General features: G+C 35.5%; 2 protein-coding genes across 11 annotated transcripts in view; one reads left to right on the top strand and one right to left on the bottom strand.

Moving 5' to 3' along the window:
- The window catches only part of pan (transcription factor pangolin), a 122,795-nt gene extending 101,454 nt beyond the window's left edge, over positions 1–21,341 (top strand). For 2 of the 7 annotated variants that reach the window (XM_085202137.1, XM_085202140.1), the window contains 8 exons: positions 6,469–6,592; positions 6,911–7,009; positions 7,189–7,288; positions 7,564–7,674; positions 13,695–13,893; positions 14,353–14,518; positions 16,747–16,816; positions 18,816–21,341. In XM_085202137.1, coding sequence (XP_085058263.1) covers positions 6,469–6,592; positions 6,911–7,009; positions 7,189–7,288; positions 7,564–7,674; positions 13,695–13,893; positions 14,353–14,518; positions 16,747–16,816; positions 18,816–19,191 — 1,245 coding nt within the window. In that variant the 3' untranslated portion in view covers positions 19,192–21,341. Of the gene's footprint in view, positions 1–6,468; positions 6,593–6,910; positions 7,010–7,188; positions 7,289–7,563; positions 7,675–13,694; positions 13,894–14,352; positions 14,519–15,080; positions 15,235–16,746; positions 16,817–17,886; positions 18,032–18,815 lie in introns of all 7 variants that reach the window. The other 5 variants (XM_085202138.1, XM_085202142.1, XM_085202144.1 and 2 more) reach the window with 4 other exon arrangements.
- A 715-nt stretch (positions 21,342–22,056) lies between these two features.
- Positions 22,057–27,022, bottom strand: part of CRMP (Collapsin Response Mediator Protein) — a 40,252-nt gene continuing 35,286 nt past the window's right edge. For all 4 annotated transcript variants that reach the window (XM_085202133.1, XM_085202136.1, XM_085202135.1 and 1 more), the window contains exons 10-14: positions 26,349–26,536; positions 26,142–26,226; positions 25,863–25,997; positions 25,217–25,357; positions 22,057–24,822 (exon numbers count right to left, since the gene is read on the bottom strand). In XM_085202133.1, coding sequence (XP_085058259.1) covers positions 24,743–24,822; positions 25,217–25,357; positions 25,863–25,997; positions 26,142–26,226; positions 26,349–26,536 — 629 coding nt within the window. In that variant the 3' untranslated portion in view covers positions 22,057–24,742. The remainder of the gene's footprint in view (positions 24,823–25,216; positions 25,358–25,862; positions 25,998–26,141; positions 26,227–26,348; positions 26,537–27,022) is intronic.

Raw genomic sequence — 27,022 nt, 5'->3', positions numbered from 1 at the left:
TTCAGACGTATTTAATTTTAAACACAATCTTGCTCTTCTAAAACTTATCTTCTGCATTTGCCTTAAGGTTTCATTTTGTATAACATAACAATTATTCTGGAAGATTCTTATAATCTGTCGGGAGCGAAAGATATGGTGAGGATTCGGCGCGCGCGCATCTAAAATGCTTTGGATGACGAAAACTCAATAATAAAAGATTAAGAAATAATGTACGTGACACTTTGTAATGTTAATGTTGATGGGAAATTCCTGCGAAGAAAACGAGTGCGAAGAGAACGACCACACTGTGGGAACACTTTACTTGAATTAGTTGACATGTCGTAGATAGCTACTTTGTTTACGTTTTTTAAAGAACTTAAGATATCGTTACAAATTTTAGAAAACTAAAAAAAATAGTTTATGAGTCTCTAACCCACCCGTTCTCTAGATAACGGAAGGGTATATTATATTACAGAAGAAAAAGAAAAAAAAACACATAAATCAGTTACTAAATCCGATGGTCGGAATAAATATTGAAAAATCTATATGGACACTATTTGAACTTTAAAATGTCCTACTTATGCTGCACGCACTTGATAGTATATTTAATTAAGACCTAGATTACAATTGTGAAGCTATCCGTACTATGAGAGTTGTAATTTAAAACCGACTCGCCCATTATTAATTGAAGTTATACTGGCTCGTATACGCTACTATTTGTTGCTTCAAGTTTTAAACACTCTATCCTAATGTGATTCTAGTGGTGAATCATCAGTTGCAGGTTCAATATTTGAAATCTTTCAAAAAAACTAACTGGATTCGAATCTGCACCTTTCGGAAACCGTCTAAGAGAGGTTGTTAAATAAGCTATACATTAATATCAAGCTTTTTTAATAGAGAAGGACTAGGCCCGCAAATAGTAATGAGTGCAAATGTCAGGATAATATATTATAAAAAAATCCTACTTCGTTGGTCTGTCCAGTCAAAAGGGCTGGATTCCGCCACTATCTCTAAAGAAGGAAATTAAGTGGATATGAAAGCGGAAATGAAATACTGAAATAAAATGACAGATGCCTTTGCTCTCTGCAGAATATGAGTTAAATAAATATAAGGTTTCATTTAAATCGTTCCGACATCAATTGACAAATATCCAGATAGTGACAAAATATTATTATTGTATAAATCATTCTCATTTCTTCTTCACGGATAAAAATAAGGGCAGCGTTGAGTTTCGCCACTCAACTTGCATCATTTTGAATTAATAGAAAGTGAGGAATCTTAACACAATTTCTCTCTACCAACTTAAAAAATATATATAAATTATAAATAAACCATATTTTTACAAGTAATGTAAAAATCCAAGCACCACCTCACGTACTGTACAAGCTATCAAGAACTTTTACATTATTAATTGGACCTATTTTGGTTCACGAGTGACTCAATCCTTGTCAACGAAACAATTGTATTGAAATATTATAATATCCACGTTTGAACAAGCTCCACGATTTACATGGAGTGACTCAGTGGTTGGCTGGTTGGGTTATTGAGATTAATGTGTGGTTAGGTGTGTCAAGGCAAATGTTTTGATCACTTTCGTTTTGGCCACATCCGTTTAATTAAGGATTCCTGGTGACATTTCTGAGTGTTCGTACCAAGGAGGTATGTGGGCTATTTGTAATTTAGTAGCGATGAGGACAAAATGACAGAATTAATGGTAGTGTTGTCTTTTTATTCGATAGAATGTTATAGATGGGTATTAAACTGAAGTACTTACGTTGCGTAGTTTTGTTTTCTTTCCTGGACATTCTTGCTTATTTAATTTGAGGAATAAATAGGTTCGTATCCATTTATAAGACAAGTGAAAAATATTAATTACAACTATCTTAATGTATACAAAATCTACAAAAATTACAATTCCCCATCGATCTACAACATTGCTCTCCACCAAAAGATAAATCCTGTTATATAATAAAAAATGTCATAAAATAACCCTTTAGGTAAATCCAAGCCCTCGTACATAACCGAAACCCCTTCCAATTCCGAGGCAGTGCCGTCAAAAACATAATTGGCATACCCTCCGCTCCTGGATATAGCAGACTGGAAACGCCAAGAGCTATGTATTGATTAGCCATTTTTGACGTTCCTTTAAGCTCCAGCCTGTCTGTGTTATACGATTTTACTTGTTAACAAGAAGAACGATTTTAATTATTACGCCATTGTTGCGTAGTGGGCAGTGTCTGCTGTAAGTTGTGGTTTTACGTTCTAGTTCCACTTGGAGGAATCATTCATTATTTTCGCCATAATGTTAAACACGATTAACTAACTACCTTGCTATGCGGGAAAAAAACTGAAGTTGCCTTTTTTATTTTGTTAATTCAAGAATAGAATAAATAATCAGCTAGTTGGTATTTTTGCTATATATACTTATTTCTATGCCGTAATGAATTCTCAATTTCAAGCATAAAAAACTGCAATTAAAGAACAGTAGACATATTTCATATCCATATAAATTAGAATTTCCTTATACATTAAGAATTTCCATATAGAAGGATACTTTTTACGATAAATTCCAGAAGAACATGATAAAAAACCGTATTCAAACAGGTGATAAGAAGAGTGGAATACAAAACAATAGGTCAAGAGCGCAATTGGCACTATCACACCCCAAGTTGGCGCTGAGAATGCCCTACAGGTTGACGCAAATAGCTTACTTTGCGTGTAGTTATTTCTACAACTAATGACGACATACGAAAGTACAGCTGAGGGCGTCTTGACAGGATGAATGGGACAGACAATGGTATTTTCGCGACGAAAAAGAAAATGACAGTTTAAAACAGAGAATTTTACCCCATAACACTTTATAAAACATATTAAGATATTAATAAAGTAGAAGAATTTTACATTTATTTACCATTTTATAAAAATAAGAAATCGGTGAGAACTTTAATAAAAAAATAAGAATAAGATATAATATTTTTCATAGTTTATTCCTATTATTCATCAAATCTTATCTGTTCACTTTATATCCTGTAATTATATACATCTATGTTGATCTCAGCATACCAGCCTCCGGAAAAAGGTCACTAACCCCTGCCCTAAGTACCACCCCGATTCGTAGATTTGAATATTTTACCCTCCAAAATTGAAGTTTTAGATTTTTATTACCCTTTAAGAGTGTAAAAATTGGAAAAAAAATATTACACTTTTCTTTTTATTTCCTCATAATATGTAAAAATAAAAAAAATGTACTTGCAATACATACTACAATTGTATTGTATTGAAAAATCAATGAAAATATTCAAATGATGTTTTTACTAAAACTCGAAGTATAGGTACTGTATACTTATAGTATCTATTCCTTAAAGATTCTTACAAAATTTAAAGCGAATATATATTCTATATTGTAACCCCTGCAATACAAAAGGCTTCTTTCTACAAAGAGCGTATGAAATATATATTCGGCGTTTTCTCGTTATAAGGTTCCGGCTGCGCTCACATCCGGTTCGGAGGACCGATGGAGGAAATGTATAAGAAATGATGCGGAATAACCAATGAGGGTACTTTTATTTTTTAAGCTAACTTAGTTAAAAATGTGACATTTTTAAATATTTCACTTAATGGGTGGATGCGCTTAGAGAGGTCATAAAAGTTTATACGTGTTAAAGGCCATCGGACTGTAATGAAATAGTTTTGTTTGTCAAGGTTAACGCTTTGCTGACTTTGTCCTGCATAAAAAGAGAAATGCAACTATAACTCGGCCGAAACTTCCAAGGTCGGCTGGCTGGCAGTCTAAACGCACACTAACACGGCGCCCCCACACCCACACCCACACCGCCGCCTCGAGCACGTGAACGCTACCCCTACACATGGTCGCCATGGCAACGCAGCATCCTATTTCCACGCCCACTACCCCGGGGGCGAACTCTCAAGATATTACGCCCTACTTCGTCCGCATTGGTGAACTAAAGGGGTGTAGCGCGTGCTAGTGTGCGTCCGTTTAGAGTCCGCTGCGATCTCGTCAAATTCCATTTTGTGCTGAAATCTCGTGACATCGACGGCCACCTAGGCTTATTGCCTCTGCATTATAATCATAAAACTTGAAGGCTTCTATTTACAAAAGAAATAAAAATAGACGTACGTATAAGGTAGTTAACGAACGCTAACCAAGTACTCGACTCCATTCGCAACATTCAGCCGGCCGCTCGTTAACAAACCTATTCAATTTTGAAGTATTAGTCGATTGAGGCAACATTTCTCGCGTCCTATCGCCACGAGTTCCAATTAGCGACTGGAGCTTGTCGCTTGAGTGGCGGTGACGTCACGCGATGCTTTCATGCTTTCAATAACTACCCTCTCGACGTACCTTCTATAGCCGACCACTCCACCTGGTCTTCATTAGGAACCTTCTCAATACACACGAAGAGCTGAAAAGGCGACGCGAACCTACTAATTTCAAAATTGTAAGTTTTAACGAGAAAAGTTGTTTAGCCAATAACTAGCAAACTCCGGCCTGCCACAGTACTGCCGACCGTACGGTGTTATTTAATTTTTTCAAATTATTACGAGCTGTCAGCTGAACAAAGGTCGGGCATCTTTTGTTACCGGTCGCGCCATAGACAAATCTTATTATGGAAATATTTTCAAATTAAGAACGCGCTCTGCTCCCGCATTATGCATCTCGACTGTCATCATTGTCTATGGTTTTTTTGTTCCTCCTCGCATGTTGAGGCTTTTCGACCACCGTTTTGGTTATTTTTTCTCTTTTTGTTTTTTTTATCCGCTGTCCCGAGCGTGAATGGAGGGCTTTGTTTGTGCGTGTTTTATTATTAATTAGTGGGGACTCTTTGTTCGTGGTAATTATTGTCTTAATAAGTAGTTCCTGCTCCAATACGAAGGAGCGGCGAAGGAATTGTCAACAAACTCGCTTTAGATGGGTTAAAGCGACATGAGAGTATTTTAAACTCGTTTTCAAAGACTTAGCATTAGAATGATAACCTCAAGTTATGAAGTGAATAGTTCCTGTCTTAAAAAAAATACCCTTTTTCACGTGTAGATTTATTTTTATGAAAGACTTTTTTTATTTTTTATTTGAACTGGTCATATAAAGTAATACAGGCTACAGAAATAAGCGGATTAATTACAACGACACAAGTAAACGTCAGTACTTCAGCATTTTAAAATTTTTATACAAATTGAAAGTGTTCGGACTGTTCCTTTTATGCAACATAAATAGAAGTTGATATTCAAAAGCGAATGGAATCACACAAAACACTAGCATTCAGGGTTCCTCGTGAAAACACCATAATTAATTTACGCCTACGTGTCACCAGCGATCCTGTCGTTTATTTCGCATAATAAAGTGCTGAAAAGAAGATCCAGTTTAATTAGAGGTGAGACACTCGGAAGTACGGCGCGGTTGAATGGCCCTCGTCGGGCGCCATTTTGCATAATTGGGCGGGAGGGTAGGTCGAAATTTATACGGCACCGCCGCCAATTTACTTGCTAATGACGCGTCTTGCGCACTCCCTCGGTTTTGTTCGTGCGTTTCGATGGATTTTAAACGGCTTTTATCTTGTTCATTTTGTTCTGGATGCTGCGCTTAGGTACGTCAAATTGTAGTACCTAGGTTTCTCTCACTCCGGTTTTATTAGTGGCGGTTATTGTCTAACAACACGGTGATAATTGATGACAGTAGTATGGAGACATTTTTTTTTAAAACGTCTCTTTAATGCAATGAGTAGTACTCATTGTATTACAGAGCAAGCCAACTCTTCTTCTTATTACAATATAGAAAAAAAAAACTTTCATAATGATTACTTTATGATTACTCATTACTTTCCTTCTTTTTTAACTCTTTATTACTCATATGTACATATACCTAAATTATAAACCAAACATATTAGTGCAATATTTATATTTGATTCAAACGGGATAAAACAGTGTTCGAAATTGTTTGTAGCGTCACTTCAATTTGGAGTGTTTTCTATGGATTCGTTTTTAAAATATTATTTGGTGAATTCATTATTACTTACTAACTTTACCGTACCAAAATAAATATCGTGAGCTGACAAACTTTCTTCTGTATGTTCATCTTCAGGTCAGTCGTGGCGTAGGGGCGCAAAGTGTGCTGCAAAATCGACTGATTGTGGGTTCGATCCCCACTCGAAGAAAGGAAATATTTCACAACACGGAACGGAACGGAGTGTTTTAACACTAGGTTCCCTCTGCCTACCCTGCTGTGTGCGGTGTACAGCGTCATTTCAATCAATCATTTTTGTGATTACTTTAAAAACTTCGTCAAAACGTCTTAAAACTCAACTTTGACCAGATCCAATGAAAATACAAACTTAAAATACACTACAAATGAGATTCGAACTTTTGTAGCACCGTCTACAGCTGCATAGCTAAATCTACAAATAATTAATAAGTATATTATGCATACTTGTATTATCGAATGCAATATTTCTAACATAACATATTGTATTCCAGGCCGGCAAGATGGGCTTACCGGCGGGTGGCAGTCTCTCGCTGTTCTGCCCCGGCGGTGACCTGGGGCAGCCCCCGCCCGCGCACATGGGCATACCTCCCCCCTATCAGCTAGACTCTAAGTTAGGTAAGATATTAATGTCTTGAAATATATCAATACTATTTATATTCATTTTTTTAATGCTTTGGAAGAGTTTAATATTAAATGGTTATTTATATATGCTTTTTAGCCTGTATATTTTTCTATAGACTCTTCTTATTTTATTTTGTTAAATATGACGTGTTGAATACTAGTAGCATTTTTTAATTTCATTTAGTGCTAGAATTTGGTTTTTATTTTTAATAAAAAAATATTTTTCTTCATAACATTATATTATTTTTCTATTTAAAAAGGTTTTTTACTTATATGGCAGTTATTGAAAGTAATATACACATGTTATTACAGCTGCGGGTCTCGCAAGGACGCCAATGTACCCCTTCCCAGGGGGTACGTATCCTTACCCCATGCTCAGCCCTGAGATGTCGCAAGTAGCGGCTTCATGGTAAGTTATTTATACATGAAAAACTTAAATATTTTTAAACATTAATTACTTTTACTTTAAACTTATTTTTTTGGATTGGGTGTAATATGTATTTGCAATGTAACGTTGTGACCACAACGTTTATAATAAAAAGTATAATTTTTGGAAAACTCAGAAAATTTTTGTAATTCTTATTAATGGTTCAGGCACACCCCGAGCATGTACCCCATATCTTCGGCGGCGAGTGGCTTCCGGAGTCCTTACCCAACCTCTCTGCCCATCAGCAGTTCTAGTCTATCAAGGTAAGACAAATTGAAAACTATTTGTATTAAATACAATATTTTATGAAATTTGACTTAAAAAGGAGAAATTAGGAAATCCCATATTTCTTTTTTTTATTGCAATTATTTTTTTATGGATATTTCCATTTTTTGTGACTCATAGTACTACATATGAAGTGGGTATTAATAGTTAAATATATTCTAAATTTACTGTTATTCTCACGGACGAGATTTAATCTCGCTTAGGTAAAATGCTTATCTGTTTTTTTGTACTAATGTAGAATTTATTGTTATAGTGAATTATACCGGTTTTCCCCAACGCTGGGTGGCGGTCTCGGCCTGGGCTTAGGCCCCGCGCTTGTACCTCCGCCACCTTCCAAATCCGACCTCTTCACGCATCATTCGAGGTAAGGTTCTATGAATGGAATCTTATTATTTTTATTTTATCGTTGTTCTTTAAATTTTATCTTTTTAAACTAGATTAAATTATTTCTTTTTTATACTTAAACATAAATATATGAAATAAATAAAAATAACTATTGTTGCTACTTTATATGAACCTTAAATAATGTCAAAATTACAAATTACAAAATTAAAATTAGCTATATAAGTTAATTTACCTGAGAACTGTCTCAAGTAATAATCAGTTTAAATTACAAAATTATGACAATATATTTTTTTAATATAGAATAATTCATTTCTTACTCTTAAAAAAAAACAATAAAAACAAACACAAAATCGAATACGATATCATATAAACATAACAATTATTCCAACACAGCTATAAAAGAATGCATTAGCCACGTGCCCGTAATAAAGACTAGCGTTGTTACGCGCAAATTATAATGTCAAACTAAACGGTTGGCGATGAAGCGATAACGCAGTGGGCGACGCCCTTAAATATAACGTCTATAGTAGATTAGTTGATAGGCTGTAACGTTTTAGATATAAAAATAGTTTTTTTTTATAGAATAGTATTTTTTGTTGTTTTTTTTTTCAAAGTGAAAATATAAAATAGAGACGATTTTCTAAATTGATGTGACAAAATAAAATACGTTTGTATGTGAGAAATAATATTTTTTATCTTCTTGTATAATAAAATTATTATACATTACTGTATTGCGAATCAGTGTCTTAATAAAAACAAAAAAAGCTTAAACGAGTATCTTGTCACTTAAGTTTTTATATTTTTCATATGAAAACATATATTACTTATAAATACTAACTTTTAATACAAAATGCACTGTGTCATTTGACGTCACACCCCTACTATATCGCGATATGAACTATTAGATCCCTGGACCTGATAAGCCGGACAGATGTAGCGAATCGCGCGAGGGCTAATTGTTTCAAATGCCGTTTTGTACTGTAATCGAGGGGTTATTACTTTATCAAATGTTTTACATCTTTTCAAGTAGTTGTATGTATGTGTATGACATTTTTATTAAATAATTTTATATGTCGAAACTCAACGGTTGTGGGTTTGATTCTCACCCAAAGGAGTGGATTATTTTAATTTTCTCATTCTAGTAATAAGATAAGCCAAGGCGTTATAGTTCCTCTACTCAACATGCAATGTCTGGAGAATCGAACCAAAAGTAGGTAACGGAGTGTTTTAACACGATGCCAAAGAATAATTATTGTTTCTTTGAAATTTGAATGATTAAATATTATGAGATGACAAAATCTGATTTGATGCTATTGCCGCGAAGTGGGACGGCGATTAATTATTGTTTCATCTCTCTGGACAACTCAACATGCAATGACACAAAGACGGACAGAAGCAAAGAATAGAGTCTATACCCTGCTATGTGCAAACTTAACATTATTTATAAAAACATATTTATATCTCATCTTCTAAGTTACTCGCAAGAAAAACAGCAAGTTTACGGTCGGTCACCTAACATGCATTGCAAGACGTGATATGTAGGATAAGGGTGGAATTCTATAAATAGAATGGTAGGTCGGTACCTATGTACCGAGGAACAGTCTAGACATGATCAAATCATTTTATGATTATATTTTATCATTAGATTTACGAAAAATTAAAAATTAATATCAATTTTGTTGTCTTATCTAAAAGTTAAAAATGGTAGAACAATAACAAAAATTTCAAGGTACAAATCTTGATACGATTGTTTTTTTTAATATATTTTCTATTTTTTTTATTTAATCAGTGTGTAACAACTCTATAGTATTGTTAAAATAAAATAATTCTAAAAGAAAATATTGACAAAAACACTAAACACTCAGACATTTGATATTTAATTTTATATTGAATTTGAACATACTACATACATATTTCATATTAACCACAAACACAAGGGCTGTCAAATTAAAAAACGGTTACAAAACAAAAACAAAAAAGAAACAACGAGTTTAAGAAGCTGTAATTTTAAACCTTTCAACAAGTGACACTCACCGTTGATACACGCCATCACATAAGTATGTGTAATCATCGAGGTAACTTGGTACAACGAAAAAAGAAAAAATATTTTAAAGGATTTTTTGAAAAGAAATCAATAAATGTGTTTATAATATGTGACCAATAGAGGTATTTGTCACTTGATCGTAATACTGGCATAAGCGTCTGACTGTTAACGCAATATGTGTAGGTTCTATTCCATTCGAATGATTATTGAGTCAATATATTTATATATTTTCAAATCTAGACAGATTTGATGATTTCTTTCCGCACTAATGGTGGGTTCTATGCCCATTCGGGGTATTATTGATATTTAAACAATGTTATTTAATACAAAAAATATACAGTCTCAGTTTCGACTGAAATCGGCACTGAATAGGTAGTTCGTTATTAACTCGAATAAAGATGAAGGAAGAATGTAAATAAATTGAATGCTTTAACAAATCGAACTTATGAATGCTAAAGTTAAGGCCGTTTCAAAAATAACTGGTGCTAAGAATAATTTAATATATTAGCGTTAGTGGGGTCTGGTCTGTCCATAAAAAATAATCTTTATAGCGATCTTATACATTAAATATAGTCATTTGGAGATACTACTTTATGATAATTTGGAAAAATGTAGTTTGGTTAGACGTAATAATTTAATTTTTATATATAATTTAATTCGTAAAGGCGAAAATAGTAAGTATTATTAGTTAACCAATTAAATACTAAGTGACTCGTTTAATTGTCAAATTATTTATATCTAACATCTTTGAATCGAAATGACGGTTTTTATTAAAAGGTACATATTTCTGTGTTTTATTATTATCTGTCGTGGCGCAGGAGCATAAGGCGTTACTACGGCGCGTCGGTTGTGGATTCGATCCCCACTCGAGGGAATGCATTATTATTTATTAATATTTTTTATTTCTTTGCTCTAGAAAAAGGGCTAAGCCCCGTTGAGTTCCGTCAGTCAGCACGCAATGCTTCGAAAAATTTGGCGGAAAGTGGGGAACGAAATGTCTTAGTTGTCAGAAGGAGCCTAATGTCTCTCTGCCTAACATGCTATGTGCGGGATACAGCGTGAATCTGTAAAAAAAGGGGAAAAAAGTCATCAAGTCTCATTTAGAATAAAACATCGCACACGTTAAATGGCAAAACCCATTCATTCCTGCTTATTATAAAATTAGTAATACAGCTTTCCCTCGCACTCGACCACATTCAATATATAAAAGGCCAGGCACAATCATGTAAATAAGCTCCTGGCGGAGAAATTTAATTAAGATGATATATGAGACGGCTAACGGCTGCTCGGGCGAGCTCGTCTCCGCTACCCTTCGCACTGCTGGCGACAAACTGTATGTGACAGTTGCTTTTGAAATTTTATTACTATATTGCTCTTATGGAAGGTTTAGTCTTTTTTTCTTAAGTATTTGGGTAATTTGTATAAAGCCTAAATTAGAAATTGCCTAAAATCTCGTATTTTTTAACTTTAGTGTAATATATTACGTTTAATACATTTTAAACCTCGAAAAGCTCGCTCAACCCAATTCTACACCAAGCTAAACCAAAAAACTAGCTAATTACTAAGGAAATACTATAGAAAATCTTAACACATTGAAAACTGTCGGATATAAAAGGGTAGCGTCGTCTTACCGTAGTTTCGTGAAAGGCCGGTTTATTCGCGTGTAACTGGGCTCGACGAAGCCTACACAATAATTACCTCGTGAATACCTCGTTTCGAGCGCACACGCATTGTTTTTTTCTACCTCTTTCATATTTGAATGCGAGTATAAAACTGAGCTGCTTAACTCTCTATACGCACTACATAGCTGTTCCGCAGCACTATGGCGCCTTTAAGAACCGTTTTAGTGGAATTGAACGTGGTACGGTCGGTCTAATGTAATTTATTAGACGTTTTTACAATTTCGAAATGTTTTAGTAAGATTTTTAAATAGTTGTTGGGATGTGGTTTAAACTTAAATTTTTGTTACAATAATATAGAGGCAGAATTATTTGTTTGTTTTGTTGGAACATGAGTTTTTTAAAAGAAATCTCTTAGAAAATATTTTTTTTCTATATTATTTTACCTTCATGCTGTAAACTGTATCCCGCACATAGAACAGGGAACCTAGTGTATAGGACACGTTTCCATTAAGACACTTCCGTTCCCCACTTTCCGCCGATTCAATAATAACATTAATGCTAGCTTTATTTCATTGAACATACGAATAAGCACGTTAAGTTGTAAAGATCATCCATTTTTAACTATTTAACTAAACTAAGGACTTCTTATAGATTAATACATTGAACTACTAATCAACTTTAACATACTAAATTACATCTCCATAAATAAGCCACCACGCTGCAACGACTCGTCTCAATACATTTATCTTTTAAACATTTAATTTTACCAAACAACATCCCAACGCCCATTTCTAATTCTTTCTCCCATTTCACTTGCCATAAAGGAAGTCCATTCGTGTCGTTTCTACGAACTAATTTACCAAATAAAAACCATTCTTGACGTATCGAACTAACCACTGCCAGTCAGTCTATTTTAAAAGCAACGTCGCAGGAAGTCATTAGTTTTAGAAGGATTCCACTCGATTATTAATATTGTCAGCGATACGAATAAATTGGCTCGATGGGTGGACACGTTTCGTTTTTTTTGTTTTAAAACTTTTGTCCTAATGTATGGCCGCGTTAATTGGGTAACGTGAAATGGGATGTGAAACACGCGCGATCGGCTATTTTAAATTTTGATACCAATAACCTGTGTTTTTTATGTGTTATAATATTTTAAATATGTATGTTTAATGAAATAATAATAGTGACACTAGCGCTTTTTGTACCTAAATAAACCTAATATTTGTGCATTTTAATCACGTTAGGATTTTTAATTGATTTTTTCTGAAAATTAATCGCTCCATAAACAAAAGGGAATAACTAAAAGTATTATGATACACTAAGTATACGGTAGGCAACTCTGAGCGCCGATACAGTGGCTTTCATAGAAACAATTAACGTGATGTAATTGGAACCTGTAAGTCTTGAGGTAAGGACGTTAAACCAAACAAACTATTCAGCATTAATATTAGTATTAATAATAGGTATAGATAAATGAGTGAAACACTTCCAAAAAATCCTCATAAGTTTGAAGTCAGTTTACAAATTTTAAAGTTTTAAAATTTACTTAACTATTTATTTCCCCTTAAAATAAAAATAAATAAAAAATCTGTCTCATATGAAAAAAATACTATAAATGTACTAAATCGTTACAATTTCTATATAAAAATCGATAATATATTCCACATGTCCGCTATCCCGGTGTCAATGCATTCGCCGGAAGCCGCGTCTATTTCGAACCGGACGCGACGCTTGTTTATTGTATGCAGTGTTAACACCTAAACTCATATTAAGATTCATATTCATTGATTCAAAGATAACTATGATAGATCGAATCACTATGAAAGATAATGATAACGACACCAGCTGGACAGATATGTGACGTTCTTTAATGGGTCTTCCCAACTTTTTTGATAGGTATGTTAATTGAGTTATAAGCTTATAATGATATAATTGGTGAATTCTTGTTCGTTTAAATGTGTCGATAATTCGTTTTTTGTGTTAACTTAATTATATAGTTTTTTTAATATTTTAACAATTTAAAAAAAAATACAAAAAAAAATACTATTTATTACTTTAGATAGTTGTAGTTATAAGTGTTAATAAAATGTTCCTTCTTCTTCTTCTTCTTCTTCCTCCTGGCATTAATCCCGGCTATTGCCAGGGTCTGCCCTCCTACTCAACCTACTCCACTTTGCACGGTCTTTGCTTTCCTTGTTACTACATAATAACAATTAATATTAAGTCGTAATAAATATTCATTCTAATTACAAGTATTCTGCCAAAAAAAATACGAATAATTTGGTTTACTTAAAAAGAAATCTGTCCATTTATCTTTTTTGTTTATTTTATGAAAACTTTTCGTTCAATCTGTTGCATACAAAATTCCAGGTCTCAGGAGAAAGGTTCGAGCAGCTCTGACAAGCCTTCAGAGAGCTCCGCCAGTAATAACAAAGATCAGAACAAGAAGCCACATATCAAGAAACCCCTCAACGCCTTCATGCTCTATATGAAAGAGATGAGGGCGAAGGTGGTCGCCGAGTGCACCCTGAAAGAGTCAGCCGCGATCAACCAGATCCTCGGCAGACGGGTAAGTGCTTGTCCAATTTGACCATTGTTTAAGATTACTTTAAGTTCCATTATTTCTTTTTTATAATTTTTAAACGAGCTTCAAATTAAATTACAAATATCAAAACCTACTGAACTGATTCGTAGAACTTTAACGTCACTTGGTTTCTGTCATCTATATATACCAAGGTCACCATATTGTTTGACAACGTGATCGTTTACGTTCAACGTCTTGATTGAATTATTTTTATGTGACGATGTGCTCATTGTTAATCTTGTTAGGAAAGCGATCCGCGACGCGTAAACAGTCGGCGTGTGTGCCAGTGTGTCCGTATCTAACATCTGCGCTGAGCGCGCTGAATAACAAACATGACCGACCGGTGCGCTTCTCGGAACGCGACCCCTAACAAGAGTAGCAAGCGCTCTCCCACACGCTCCGTCGCAGCGAAACATTCGTAATGCAATGCTCATAAATACGCAGTGGCATTCGTTGAGTCGCGAGGAGCAAGCAAAGTACTATGAGAAAGCGAGACAAGAGAGACAGCTACATATGCAGCTGTACCCCGGCTGGAGCGCGCGCGACAACTACGGTTACGGTTCCAAAAAGAAAAAGCGGAAAAAGGACCGCGGTCCCGCTGAGCTGGGAGGTATGGGACCTGGGACCCTAGGAGAGGCGACGAGGGGACGGACTGTCGCGTCGGCTTGTACACTCGCTTCCCCCTCCCGACCCCCACTAATCCGACTTGCTTGCGTCCAGGGCTCCTAACACGAACTAACCGGCTTGTCCGTCGAGCACCCGAAACCCGATCCTTGTATGAGTGTGTGTGTTTACTCCGTGTGTTAGTACGGCCGGTGGTGCCTGTGCTAGAAAAGCGGCTGGGACCGTCGCCCGCGAGGCGAGCGGCGTCGGGTGCGCTCGCACCCGCCAGGCCGGCCCGCCCCGCGCCGCCCGCCTCTGTGTTCTGTGTGTAGTCGTGAGTGACCCGACCGGAAACATTGGTTTGATCTATGTCTAGGCGAGGCGCGACGATACTGACCGCAGAATAGGTTCTGAGAGGAACACCACAATTGGCCATTCTCATTTGGGGCTTAGGTTCAAAATTGTCGAGGGGTGCGCTCACTGCGGGCTGTTTTTCTAGCACCGAGCTAGGTCGCGGTCGCGAACCACCGTCGAAGTGCATTTCTCTTTTGTTTCCATGTTCGGTACAGTGGCATGCGCTCGGACGCGAGGAGCAAGCGAAATATTACGAGTTGGCGCGGCGCGAGCGCCAGCTGCACATGCAGCTCTATCCCGATTGGTCGTCTAGGGCTAATACGCAAAGGGGCAAGAAGAGGAAACGAAAACAGGAGACAACCGATGGAGGTACTGCCTTGCAACGACCACTGCCAACCCTACGCCCTATCTCTCTGTCCCTCCGATTTGGACCTCCTCTCCTTAAACGTGACTGCGCGACTATTCAACTATACACGACAAGTCGTATACAATATGCTTAGAACATTCAATATTAGTTAGTAGATTATAATTATTATTGATTAGATTAGACAAACAAAATGAATACTAATTGTTCTATCCTCTATAAGTACTTCAGCGTGACCAACGACGCCGAACACTCGATAAACGTTTTAAAATAAAACGATATAAACAATGTATATCGGTCACAGTGTCCAACTGTCCACACCACATCCACATCTACACGGCCTGCGCCGGGCGTCTCGACGTAACGCGATAACCGCTCCAGCTCATTAAAAATGAGGTCAATTAATAAAGGATTAGCTAGAGACGTCCGACGTCCCCTCCCCCCATCCCGCCCACGTCCTATTGCGAGTTCAATTGCTTTGAACTCCGTCCGAACCAAACGAGACGTAGAAATATTGCCGAATGTTGGTTGAAGGGGTACAGGTTGTAGTCATATTACAGCATTTTTTATTTAATATTTATCGCATTTATTTATTTTGTTTTTATAATCAACGCTAAGGAAATATGTAAGTGGCACTCCTTCGAAGGTTGTCCCGGTTTTTGGCTTTCCTGCTCCGATTTGCGCCTCCGTATATTCGAACGTGCATGTTTTATTCAACAGTCAATATTTGAATACTTCAGTAATTGCTTTGCAGGGACTGTATATACATGCTCGGTGTAAAGGCTGGGACAGCCTTCCGATTGCTTCCGTTGAGGAGTTCCGACAGCAGTGTGCATGAGGACGCCCTACTTTAACGAGAACGTACATACATATGAGGAGATCCCGAGGACTCGACTAGATCATTTTATCTTCCAACCAAAGCTGCCGATGCTTCTCTATTATTTATAATGATACTGGCCAAATGAACATACATTTATTTTGATTCCGGAGAACCTATTCTGCTTGAATTTGCTTATGAGCGTCATGTTTATTTGTGATTGTTTTTACTTTTATTTTGGATAGACTGCGTAGTTAGTTTATTTTGTCCAAGTTTCTGAGTAGAGCGCTATTTTTTTAAACCTATGTTTTTTCCGTTGTCATTTTTTATTTCCCCCGCCCCCCGCCCCTATTCCTGCATGTTCACTAACAAGTTAAATGGGTGTGTTTGTGCATGTCGCTTTATGTAGAGTAGATCTTTAGCCATATTTATTTTGAATGCTTTAATATAATTTTTGGTAAATTATTTTGTGCTATCACCGTGACGTCACTCTAGGACCCTTTTTAAGTATACAATATTAGTGACGTCTCCTAATATTTGTCAATTTGCAATACATTTAGTATCTTAATTTGCATAAATATATTTAGTTTGCTGTCATAATTCGCAATTCGCAAAATTTATCGAGTCCATATCTATTGATTTCTCATGTCACTAAAAAATCACCAAAGCGTTCTCTAATCGAAATATTTAAAATTTTCAGGAAATAGTTTGAAAAAATGTAGAGCGAGGTACGGCCTCGACCAACAGAACCAGTGGTGCAAACCTTGCAGGTGGGTGTTATTTTATATTAGTTTTGCATTTCGTTTTGCTTAATCAATAATAATGAACAAAAGAACAAGCATTTTTAAATGCTAGGTCATTATTTTTTCATATTATATTGTTTCTATGTGGAAAGACTTGGCTTATCTTTTCGTATTATTTCACGGCAATTCCAAGAGGAGCCTAGTCGTAACGTTTTAGTTTCATTAGTTGTTTATTCGACAAAGTCCGTAGTAGATGTTGTGTTTGTTTTGAACATACATAGTATAATTACATTCGGTCCACTGTAACGCTGTGCTCTTATTCCACGGAACAAGGGCGTTAATCAAAAGCGAAGCAGCAAACTGTTCAGAAAATGTGTCTTTTCACAAAGAAATAAAGTTTGACGTAGAAACACACGGAATAGATTTTTTTGAAAGTAGACAAAGTGTGGAAGTCGTAGTGCTACATAGGCCTAGAATAGTTCCCACGGATCTCGACGGAGAGAGGGCAATCATTTGTCGAAGAAAGCTTTCAAAAAAATCTTGACACATTTTCTGAATGACGCTCGCTTTACCAAATGAAGGACCAAAACAAGACAAATAGTTAAGTTAAGACTCGTGATATTTGTACTCATTGAAATGTTTTTTCCACTCATGATTGCCGCTTCTCACGGATCGATCCTGGATTGCGCCGGCCCCCACCCCCACTACGCTGGCGGTGACTATGTTCTGTTACGCTCTTTATTGTTTCGCTGCCAAACGCTACTTGACGCCGGCGCCGATTCATCTATACTGTTCTTACTTACTTTCTTCCTATCGTTTTACCTTTCATATTACCATTCCTTTCTGCTTTATCTTGCATATTGCTCCAACATTTATAATTTTTATGTATTTTGTTTATTTGTCTAAAATTTTTACAATACCTTCATAAAATTTATAATAAATTTAATACATTTTTTTCACATATGCTTTATATTAACTGTTATATACATATTGAATGTCATCCATAACGTCTCATGATAACATGCCCTCTCCTTCATCTCCTTGGCTGTCCTTGCACATCCTTCACGGTGTCCTCGCTCCTTCTGGTTGACCACCAGTCCGGAATCAAGTAGCGTGATGGTATCCGGGCTCGGGCTCCTGCGGCCGGACGCGGCGACACCGCTGCCCGCCACGCTCGGCAGCCCGCAGGAGCCCACTTACGTGAACCTCTAGTGCCGGCGCGCCGCCGCCCGACGACACACGGTACGGACGGAGACTTTGGCATTTTGGCTCTCCTACGTAGATCACATCAAGTTTGGACGTAGTAATCATTAAATTCACTTTTGTCCTACTAAAACCGAAATATTTTTAAGTCTTATTAGTCAATGTTCTTTTTGAATATTGAATTTATTAGTCAATGTTCTTTTTGAATATTGAATTTTAAAAAAATCACTGGAAGATGTGGTTTGCGTATGATTTGTGTTGTGAGCTTGAAGTGAAGCATGTAGTGTTCTTTGCTGGAAAAAACCTAGATCATTCTTAGATACAAATCTAGGCAGACTTTTTAGACATTTTATTAAACAAATGCCATCGTCTCAAGCACGAATCAATAATACGAATAGCGTTCTTATTGGTTTTTTACGTATTTCTGAATGTCGTGGCTTGGATTTTTCGTTCTCGAGTAGATATTTTTGTTGTCGTAGCTGTTTCGACCGTTTTTTTTTATATTTAACCGTCTGATAACGCAGCATGAGTGATTTAGTGTACTTCGTTTTGTTTACGATTTTTTTTAACATTTTCAAGCATGTGAATTTTTGATTTAACCTTTTTTTCTTTTTTTTATAGGTTTTGTTTTCCTTCATTTGTGTGTAGGTTCGAAATGCGTGACATTTGTAACGTAGCTTATATATTTTGTGTTAAATAATATTTTTTTAGTTAATCGTTCATAGTTTTGTATTTAAAATGGTTTAACTATCAATTTAAATATAAAACTAGGTGTCTTCTAATTACTGAATCATGTTTTAAAATACTAAATGGTATATTACAGGCGGAAGAAGAAATGCGTGCGCTACATGGAAGCCCTGGAGGCGGCAGGGGCCGCGGGCCTGGCGGGCCCGGGCCTGGGCGGGGGCAGCGTGCCGACGCCACAGTCCTGCTCTGATGATGACGTGAAGCTCGAAGAGCTGTCGGACGCGTCCAGTGACGACGACACGCCCACGGCCTCCAGCCCCGGCGGCCTCAGCGCGCTGTCCTCGTTAGCCTCACCAGCATCGGACCCGCCCCCGCCCGCTCGTCACCCCGTGGGCACCAACCCGCGCGACGCCAACAACCCGCTGTCCGTGGGGCAGCTGACCTCGCAGTCGTGGCCTCGCGCTGCTCCGCGCCCCCCGCACCCCCCTCACGAGGCCATCTCTGTCTCGTAGTGACGCGCCACAACGCCCTCCAGCACCACTGCACATCTGCTGCTCGCGAACAAGGACTTTACGAGATGTGCAGTCGTACTGGAGGACAGTTGTGTACCATTGACTCGGAGTGAGTGGACAGTGGACGGTGGACAGTATGTCGGGTGCTACGCATGGGTCGCGTCGTCCGTTGGGACACCCACGTTCTCGTACGTTTCGTGTTTTTATTTCGTTTTCGACAATAGATTTAATTTTCTATGGCCTAAGCATTTATTTAGTCTCACAGAGCGTGCGGTGTCCCGCCGGGGCGGCGCTGTCACGTCGTGTACTACCGTAGCGGCGGATTGCCGACTTGTTGAGTCCCGATACACAAATTGATCTCAAAATTGTGAGCCCATATCGAGCGAGTCATTTCTGCATTTTTAATACTCCACGCTTCTCCAAATGTATCTAATTCCCGCTAGTCACGCCGTTTGTGCCATCGACGTAGTTCCGGGCTCGAACCCGCGCCCTACTTGTGGCTTCTACTTTGTGCCTTTTGAATTCCGATTCCCGATTTTTCCGAAAATTTATCGTTCATTAATTTCGGGTCACGAAATTGTGTAACGTTTTAATTTATGTGATTATTAATTAACTTCATGTAATCGATTTACGAAGAAGCACTAATATTGGCTTTGGATATGCTAATTTTAATACGAAACTATCAAATATATAAAATAATTATTATAACTGTATGAATTTGAATGTAATTTTCAATGGATTTCTCTTTAAAAATAACATTTGTCGAAGCTTCAGTTCACTCTGCTCTCTCGCGGACTTCCTTGACGGCCTGCACCAAGGTTCCATGTAGCATTAGAAGTTTTTAGTTTATAAATAAAAATATATATAAAACGTCCCTTCGTCCGCGTGTATAAAGTAAAGGTATAAGGTCCGGCGAAGGGTGACCCTGTTTTTCCGTTGTGCGGAACTCATTAGACTGTCGTAGACTAGAACTAGACATTGTACGAGTGATTATACGGCGGTGTACCGAGAACATATACTTCACTAATTTTAAATTAGACATAAATAATATTAGAAACTCGTTATCCGAACACGAACCCGCTTCCACCTTATCAGTTTCTAATTGTAATTCTTGAAATATAACCAAAAATACCATTTAAAAGTTAACGTCTCCTTAACCCTCGGAATACCGCCATCTGTATATCTATATTGTAATATAATATATAAATAGGCTAACTTAACTGTGTCATATTAGTTGGTAAGTGTATAATCTACTTACATATATATACATACATACATATTACTATTAAAAGATGTTTTAAAATATTAGTTGAATGACTCAGTGGACACCCGATAGTAACTTATTCGAACTCAGAGTGACATCAATGTAAATAAATTTGTATTCGCCATTAGATTTTTTGCATTTATTATTGTAACGACCCACGCGTTCTCAGGCGGTTTGTGTTGTCAACGGTACTTTTTGTTGTTTTATTGTTATTATTAAGAATTTTAACGTTGTTGAATGCAATATCTACCCCATGACTAAGAAGGAAATCTTAAATTCTCAATTACTTGTTGTTTTAATGATGATCACATGATATGATTACGATGATAATGATGACGACAGCGATCGCTTTATGTTGTAATGTGACGAAATCATGATTGCGATTTTGCATGAAACTTGTGCAATACTGGAACACTATGGGTACTGTATAGATTTCTAAATATAATTAAATTAGATTTTTCCGTAAATTTTGTTTTAAGGATTATTGAATTTATATGGAATTTTGATATGTTGTGTTCTGAAGATCTTTTTTTATTTTATTATTTTTCATTTGAAATTGTATCTGCCGAGGTGCCAAAACCATCTTAGAACCAGGGATTTACGAACGGACAGTAAAAAAATACTTTCTATTATATATATAATCTGTGCCAAATTTAACTGTAAACTGGTATATTTGTAATACCTCTGAAAGGTCTTTTATGTTGATAGATTTTATAGGTTGTTTTTATTGTTAAGATGGTCAAGACAAAGCTCCTGCGATGAGCCGGTTATTATTTTTTTTGTAGGAAAAAGAATTGTCAAATTAGAAGACTCAATTATTAGGTCTGGACCCATTTCTTGTGTTCAGTTGGACGAATATTATTTTAATAAACAGCATAAAATTGTATTTTTTTGTATTTATTTATTATTCCATAATCCTTTGACTGCTCTTAACGCTGAAACATTTGTATACCAGTTATAATAATAAATAAAGTATTAAAATTGTTCTGTCCTCACAAATACTTGAGTTTCTTTAGTTCTAACAACTTAATAAGTTACCGCCATCTAGTGGATTGCTTTTGAACTAATAACTAATATAAGCTTTAACAGGTGCAGAAGCTAAAAGTAAAAAAATACAAGGCCACAATTTTCTGTTGTATTCTTTGTACCGATAGAGAGGGCCTTTATTTGTAAATTTTGACAAAAATCAGTTTTTTATTAAACGTGGTATGGTGTCGTTGTGTTTTAATAGTTTCTATGTTCATAGACATTATGGTTATTGCCATGTTACATTTAAAATGGGGTGTGAAATAAATGAAGGTATCAATGTAGAACATTAATCGTGTTGTAAATAATTAAGGTTTATTGAGTAGGCGTAAGTTAGTCTTGACTTAATGTGTTTATCACTTTTGGTTACTTTTAGTTTTTGAGACGTTGTATTGAGTAGCAGAACTTAACGCCGCGCTTTTTCTTGTCGCCAACGTGAGGAAACGAACATATTTAATAAATCAATGGGAATCGAACCCACAATCATCGCGTATAGGTCACACGCTGTGCCGCCGCGCCCTGTCATAAAGAGAAAAATTCTATAAAATATAATTAACGGCAAATAAAACAATAAATTAGTGAGATTACATTGTTTATTGGTGACAATGTGTGGGAAGTAGAAAAATTATAAAAACGCTATACAAATGTGATGCCGATTCCGCTAACTACGATAATCTTCTAACATTTTAACATCTTTGGTTACATATTGAAATGCGGGCTGTCAATATTAACGAACAAACAAATTGATTAATAGATCGCTTTTTGTATAATATCGTCTTTTTACTATATTTAAAGATATTTTATTTAGTCTGGAGATTTGTTTTAAAAGTAAAGTAAAATATGTTGTGTTTATATAAAAATTATGGTTATTTTTATAATATTAATTATACGATTTTATTATAAAATCAAATTGAATATTAATTAGCTAAAACAATATCTGACACTTTGTGGTATTTATTTTCTATACTTTTAAAAGCAAATTTAAAAAAACAAAATAGTAAAAGGACGGTACCCACAAAAAACTTAGTCTACTTTACGGTAGATGGCGTTAGGAGTTACAGTTACAATATTACTATAAGTAAAGTGCTATAATTAAACAACATATAAAACTAATTCAATTGTATACATATATTTAGCACGAATTATATGCAAGATATAAGCAAAACAACATTCAAAATAAGTACTGTGTTAAATTGGAAACAATTATCATTAAGTTGCGTTTTATTTAGAAAATGCAGTATTTTTATAGTATTTTTTTAATTGTTAAAACGAATATTTTGAATATTTCCATTTCTTCGCTCTGAAGTCGAGGCAAAGCGCGGCGTTGAGTTCTGCCACTCAACACGTAATGCCTCCAGAACTCAGCGAAAACTGTGAGTGAAAGTTATTTTTTTTATATTGTAATTTTTTTTAAATCTTCATAAAATTTGAAGTAAGAAAAAGAGAACGTGCTATTAGATGTCTCTAGTTTGCACTTACTGTTTAAGGAAAAGAAACAACATGAGAATAATGAAAAGTCCTTCAAAATTTAATTTAAAATTTAAAAGTTACTAAAACGGACCAACAGCTATTCCACACAGCCTTTGCTCATATCGTACATAGAAATAGCTAACTTAAATATGTAAAATTACTATTGCACGTGAATTTCGGAATTCAACGCCGGGCTTCCGGGCTACGTTCGTAGGTCTTTCCACTCTTCTTACAATCCAATCGCGCTCTATGCCACTGGGCCACGATCTCAATTTTACGAAAATAATCTTTATAAAAAATTTGGAGTACCATTAAAAGTTAATACATGAAAAACACTGCTTTTCTAAACGTAACTAACACTTAGATCATATATTGTTTAGTTATAAAAGAAATCGAAAACTATCTGTTTTGATACTTAATTATTGTGATTTGGAAGAATCATACAAAATTTCATACATTTTAAGTCTTTACATAATTCTCTTCTTTTAAGCTTTTACATAATTTTAATAAAAATCAATCATCGTATGTCTTCTTACCCGAGCGAGTAAATTAATGAATAACCCATAACTCTGAGAATGGGAATCGAACTCACAACTGTGCTGTTTATATTCAAACGGCCGTTGGCTAAAATAATTCGTTAAAAACAACGATATCTTAACGAAACATAACAAAATGAACTTACTATTTCTTATAATTACAATAATCAATTAATAATAATTATATTTAAATTATAACATAAATAACTAATAAATTTTTACTTTTTGTGTAAAAATTTCGTCTAAAGCCCTACATATGTTTGTTTGTCAATCAGTCTATAGGTGGAGAACTGAATAAATAATAATTATTAATTAATAATATAGAAGTTCTAAACATGCACTATTATAATATTATAATAATAATAAGCTTCTAACATACAATTATGTGTTTATAATTTTACATATGTATGTTTATAATTTTACATATTCCTTAACACTGAGAAAAAATATTATTAATAATAATTTGTTGGATTCGTTTCTAACGATGAAAAGATTCAATTTTTTTTTCACCATTGTCATTATTTCCTAAATTACTTGTGATAAAAAATGAATATAGATTTTTATTAAATTATTTTCGCAAATAAAACTTGCATTGAAGCACAATTATTTTTAAATAAAAATTATTTTTATTCAAATTTAATGATCTTATGGTCATATAAATAACTGTTGTTACTCAATTATTAAAGAATATAATAAAATATAGTTGATTCATAATTAAATAGTCATTAGAAATAATCTTGATACTTTTACAAAATAAAAGTATCACATTTTATTTTCAAATAAATAAATCGTTATAATATGATAAATCATATAAAGATAGTAAGCAATAATTTATTTTAAATTGGTTTCCCTTTCAAATCTCTTAACGCATCGTTCGTGAAAAAATATCCTTAAAATAATTACAAAAAAGAAAATAATATAATAATTTATGATGATGAAACAATATATGACTGTTAATGATTCAAAATAACTAATTAAGAAATAAAAAAAAATGCATCCAAGTTTTGCAGATCACATATCATAATAAAAACATACGTACATATATATATAAATAAAAAATATTCACAAATGAATATAAAAATAGCGCAAAGCAACCCAATACAAACACCGTTTATCCGGATATGACTGAGAATAACCGCTGATTATAGGGTAATGTCTGGTTTTGACTGGTTATTAACCAGATTTAGTCGGTTATTCAACGGTTATAGCTGGGTATTAACCGCTTCTAGCTGGTTACTAACCGGTCTTATCTAGTTTACCAAAGGCCGGATGATTTTCCACCGGGAGGGTTCCGGACACGGACAGAGGTTTTCGTGTCCAAACCTTCTACTTCCTCTGTAATTCAGAAAAAAATACATTGTGTATTAAATATTATACAGTGTTTTGTCAGCACTAATTTAAACAACAGCAGTTTTAACTACTCTATAAAAGCTAATACAAAATATGTTTTTTTTTTTCAAGTTTTTTTATAGGTTTGAAATATTTTACCCTATATGCTGTTCCCGTATAAGAAACGCTGACGCTTCCACTCTGTATAATAGATTTTTCTTTTAGCTTCACAATGTTTCTCGTTTATAGCATGGTAGACAGATGGAACCTAGTGACAGTCCCATCTATTTTCAAAATATTGTGTGCTGTCTCTGTCTGCTATATACGGACATGAAGCATGAAGAAGAAAAAACATTTATTAGACTAAGGGAATGTATAAAACAATACAAAACAAACTCACTGCTAATAGAGAACGAGGACGTCTGCAGGTCCCGTTGTCCCGGCTCCCTCATCTTGCGTCCCGTTGGGGTGCTGCAGCCGGAGCCCGCTACGGAGCCGGATACGGACATGGCTTCTAAGTGCTTGTTTACTATGTTCAGTTCTGTTAAATTAATTATTTCTCACAACTATATTTAATCACAACCGTTGCGTTTACAGTCAAAGATAGTGTGCCACTGCGTCACGACGGCCTTTGTTAATTTACAATTTGCCTCATAAATTGAAATAATAGTATAACTTAAGTTCCACAACACTCAATAATTATTCTTTTAATTTAATTATGATTCTCTTAGAATATGTTTGTTACATGTTGATAAAGTTTAAATAAATTTTATACGAAGAGGAGGCTGACTGTAAATGCGACAGTAGTGGGTTCAATTCACACGTGGGAGAATGAATTATGTTCCTTTCCTAGCTTTGGTAAAGATAAAACGTGACGCTGTGTTACGCCACATCACTAATAATAAGACGTTGCGTGGGGAACGGAATGTCTTAACACGAGGTTCCTTCTGCCTCCCGTACTTGCAGGATACGGCGTAAACACACACCATTTAAAATATGTATGAACACACATGTTTACTTAAAAATTCCTATATTTATATACATACCATTAGGAGTTCCATTAGTAGCTCTGAAGGAGGAGTCCCTTGCGTCAGGCAGCGGGGAGGGCTGCGGTGTGAGGGGGGCCTCGCCTCCATACACGTATGGGGAATTAGGAGGACTCTTGATGAACTTGCCGAAACCTACAAAAGAAGCCATTTCTTTGCATTAGACTTTTCCGTGTATCGTCCGGCTCAGAGGGTAAACATGCGAAATCTGTTTTTAATTGTTTTAAAACATTTTTTTACTTTTTCTATATAAGTTTAATAAATTAAAGTTTTAATTACCTTCAGCGACCCTCAAGTCTCCATCGTCGAGACACACACGACCATTTACGATCACATATTGAGGACTGCCGATCACACGTTGACCCTAGGAAGAGAAACAGTTGTTATATAGTAATTAATTTGTAAATAACTAGTATTCATCACGAAAGATGTTGAAGAAATATTCTGAAATTATTATTTTATATGCTTTCATAAAATATAGCAAACCTCGAAAATATTAAAGTCAACAGCGTGATGGTGCGTCGCCGCAGATATGACTCGTTCGAGTCGCGGGTCCCAAACCACCACGTCAGCGTCCGCGCCCTCAGAGACCCGCCCCTTTTGAGGGTACAGATTGAAGGCACGAGCCGCATTCGTACTTGTTACCGCTACGAAGCGACACGGGTCCATTGCACCTGGAAATTAAACATATTTTATAACAATATATGAATTAAATGTTATCATCATTATTTATTATTATTATATGAATTAAATAAAACCAGTTCCGACTTACGACATAAATTGACATTACAAAGTCGCTGATCAATGTTGATGAAAGCATATATCGACAACCCTAAATAGCAATATACATATACGAATAAATAGTATAAATCAAAAAATATATACATACAGGGTGGAAGAGGCTGCGCTTCTTTAATTGAAACTGCATATGGGGTAAAAAATTTCAAACCCGAAGCTAAAGAAATTAATCAAGATGCCTCAACAGTTTGGACGTAGGATTTTTTTTTCATTTCACGATTTTTCTCCATACCTGTATTTCGTGTGACGCACACATACACATACTACTACAAAAATACTACTAAGCGTTGCCAAACTTCTACTTTTCATTCGTCAAAACAAAACCGAACGAGAAAGAACGATATCTCGCGTTCTTTTTCACG

Source organism: Heliconius melpomene, chromosome 18, assembly GCF_056956725.1.
Source record: "Heliconius melpomene rosina isolate 202511_hmr_F chromosome 18, ASM5695672v1, whole genome shotgun sequence".
Taxonomy (NCBI): domain Eukaryota; kingdom Metazoa; phylum Arthropoda; class Insecta; order Lepidoptera; family Nymphalidae; genus Heliconius; species Heliconius melpomene.
This window is presented reverse-complemented; position numbering and strand designations above follow the sequence as displayed.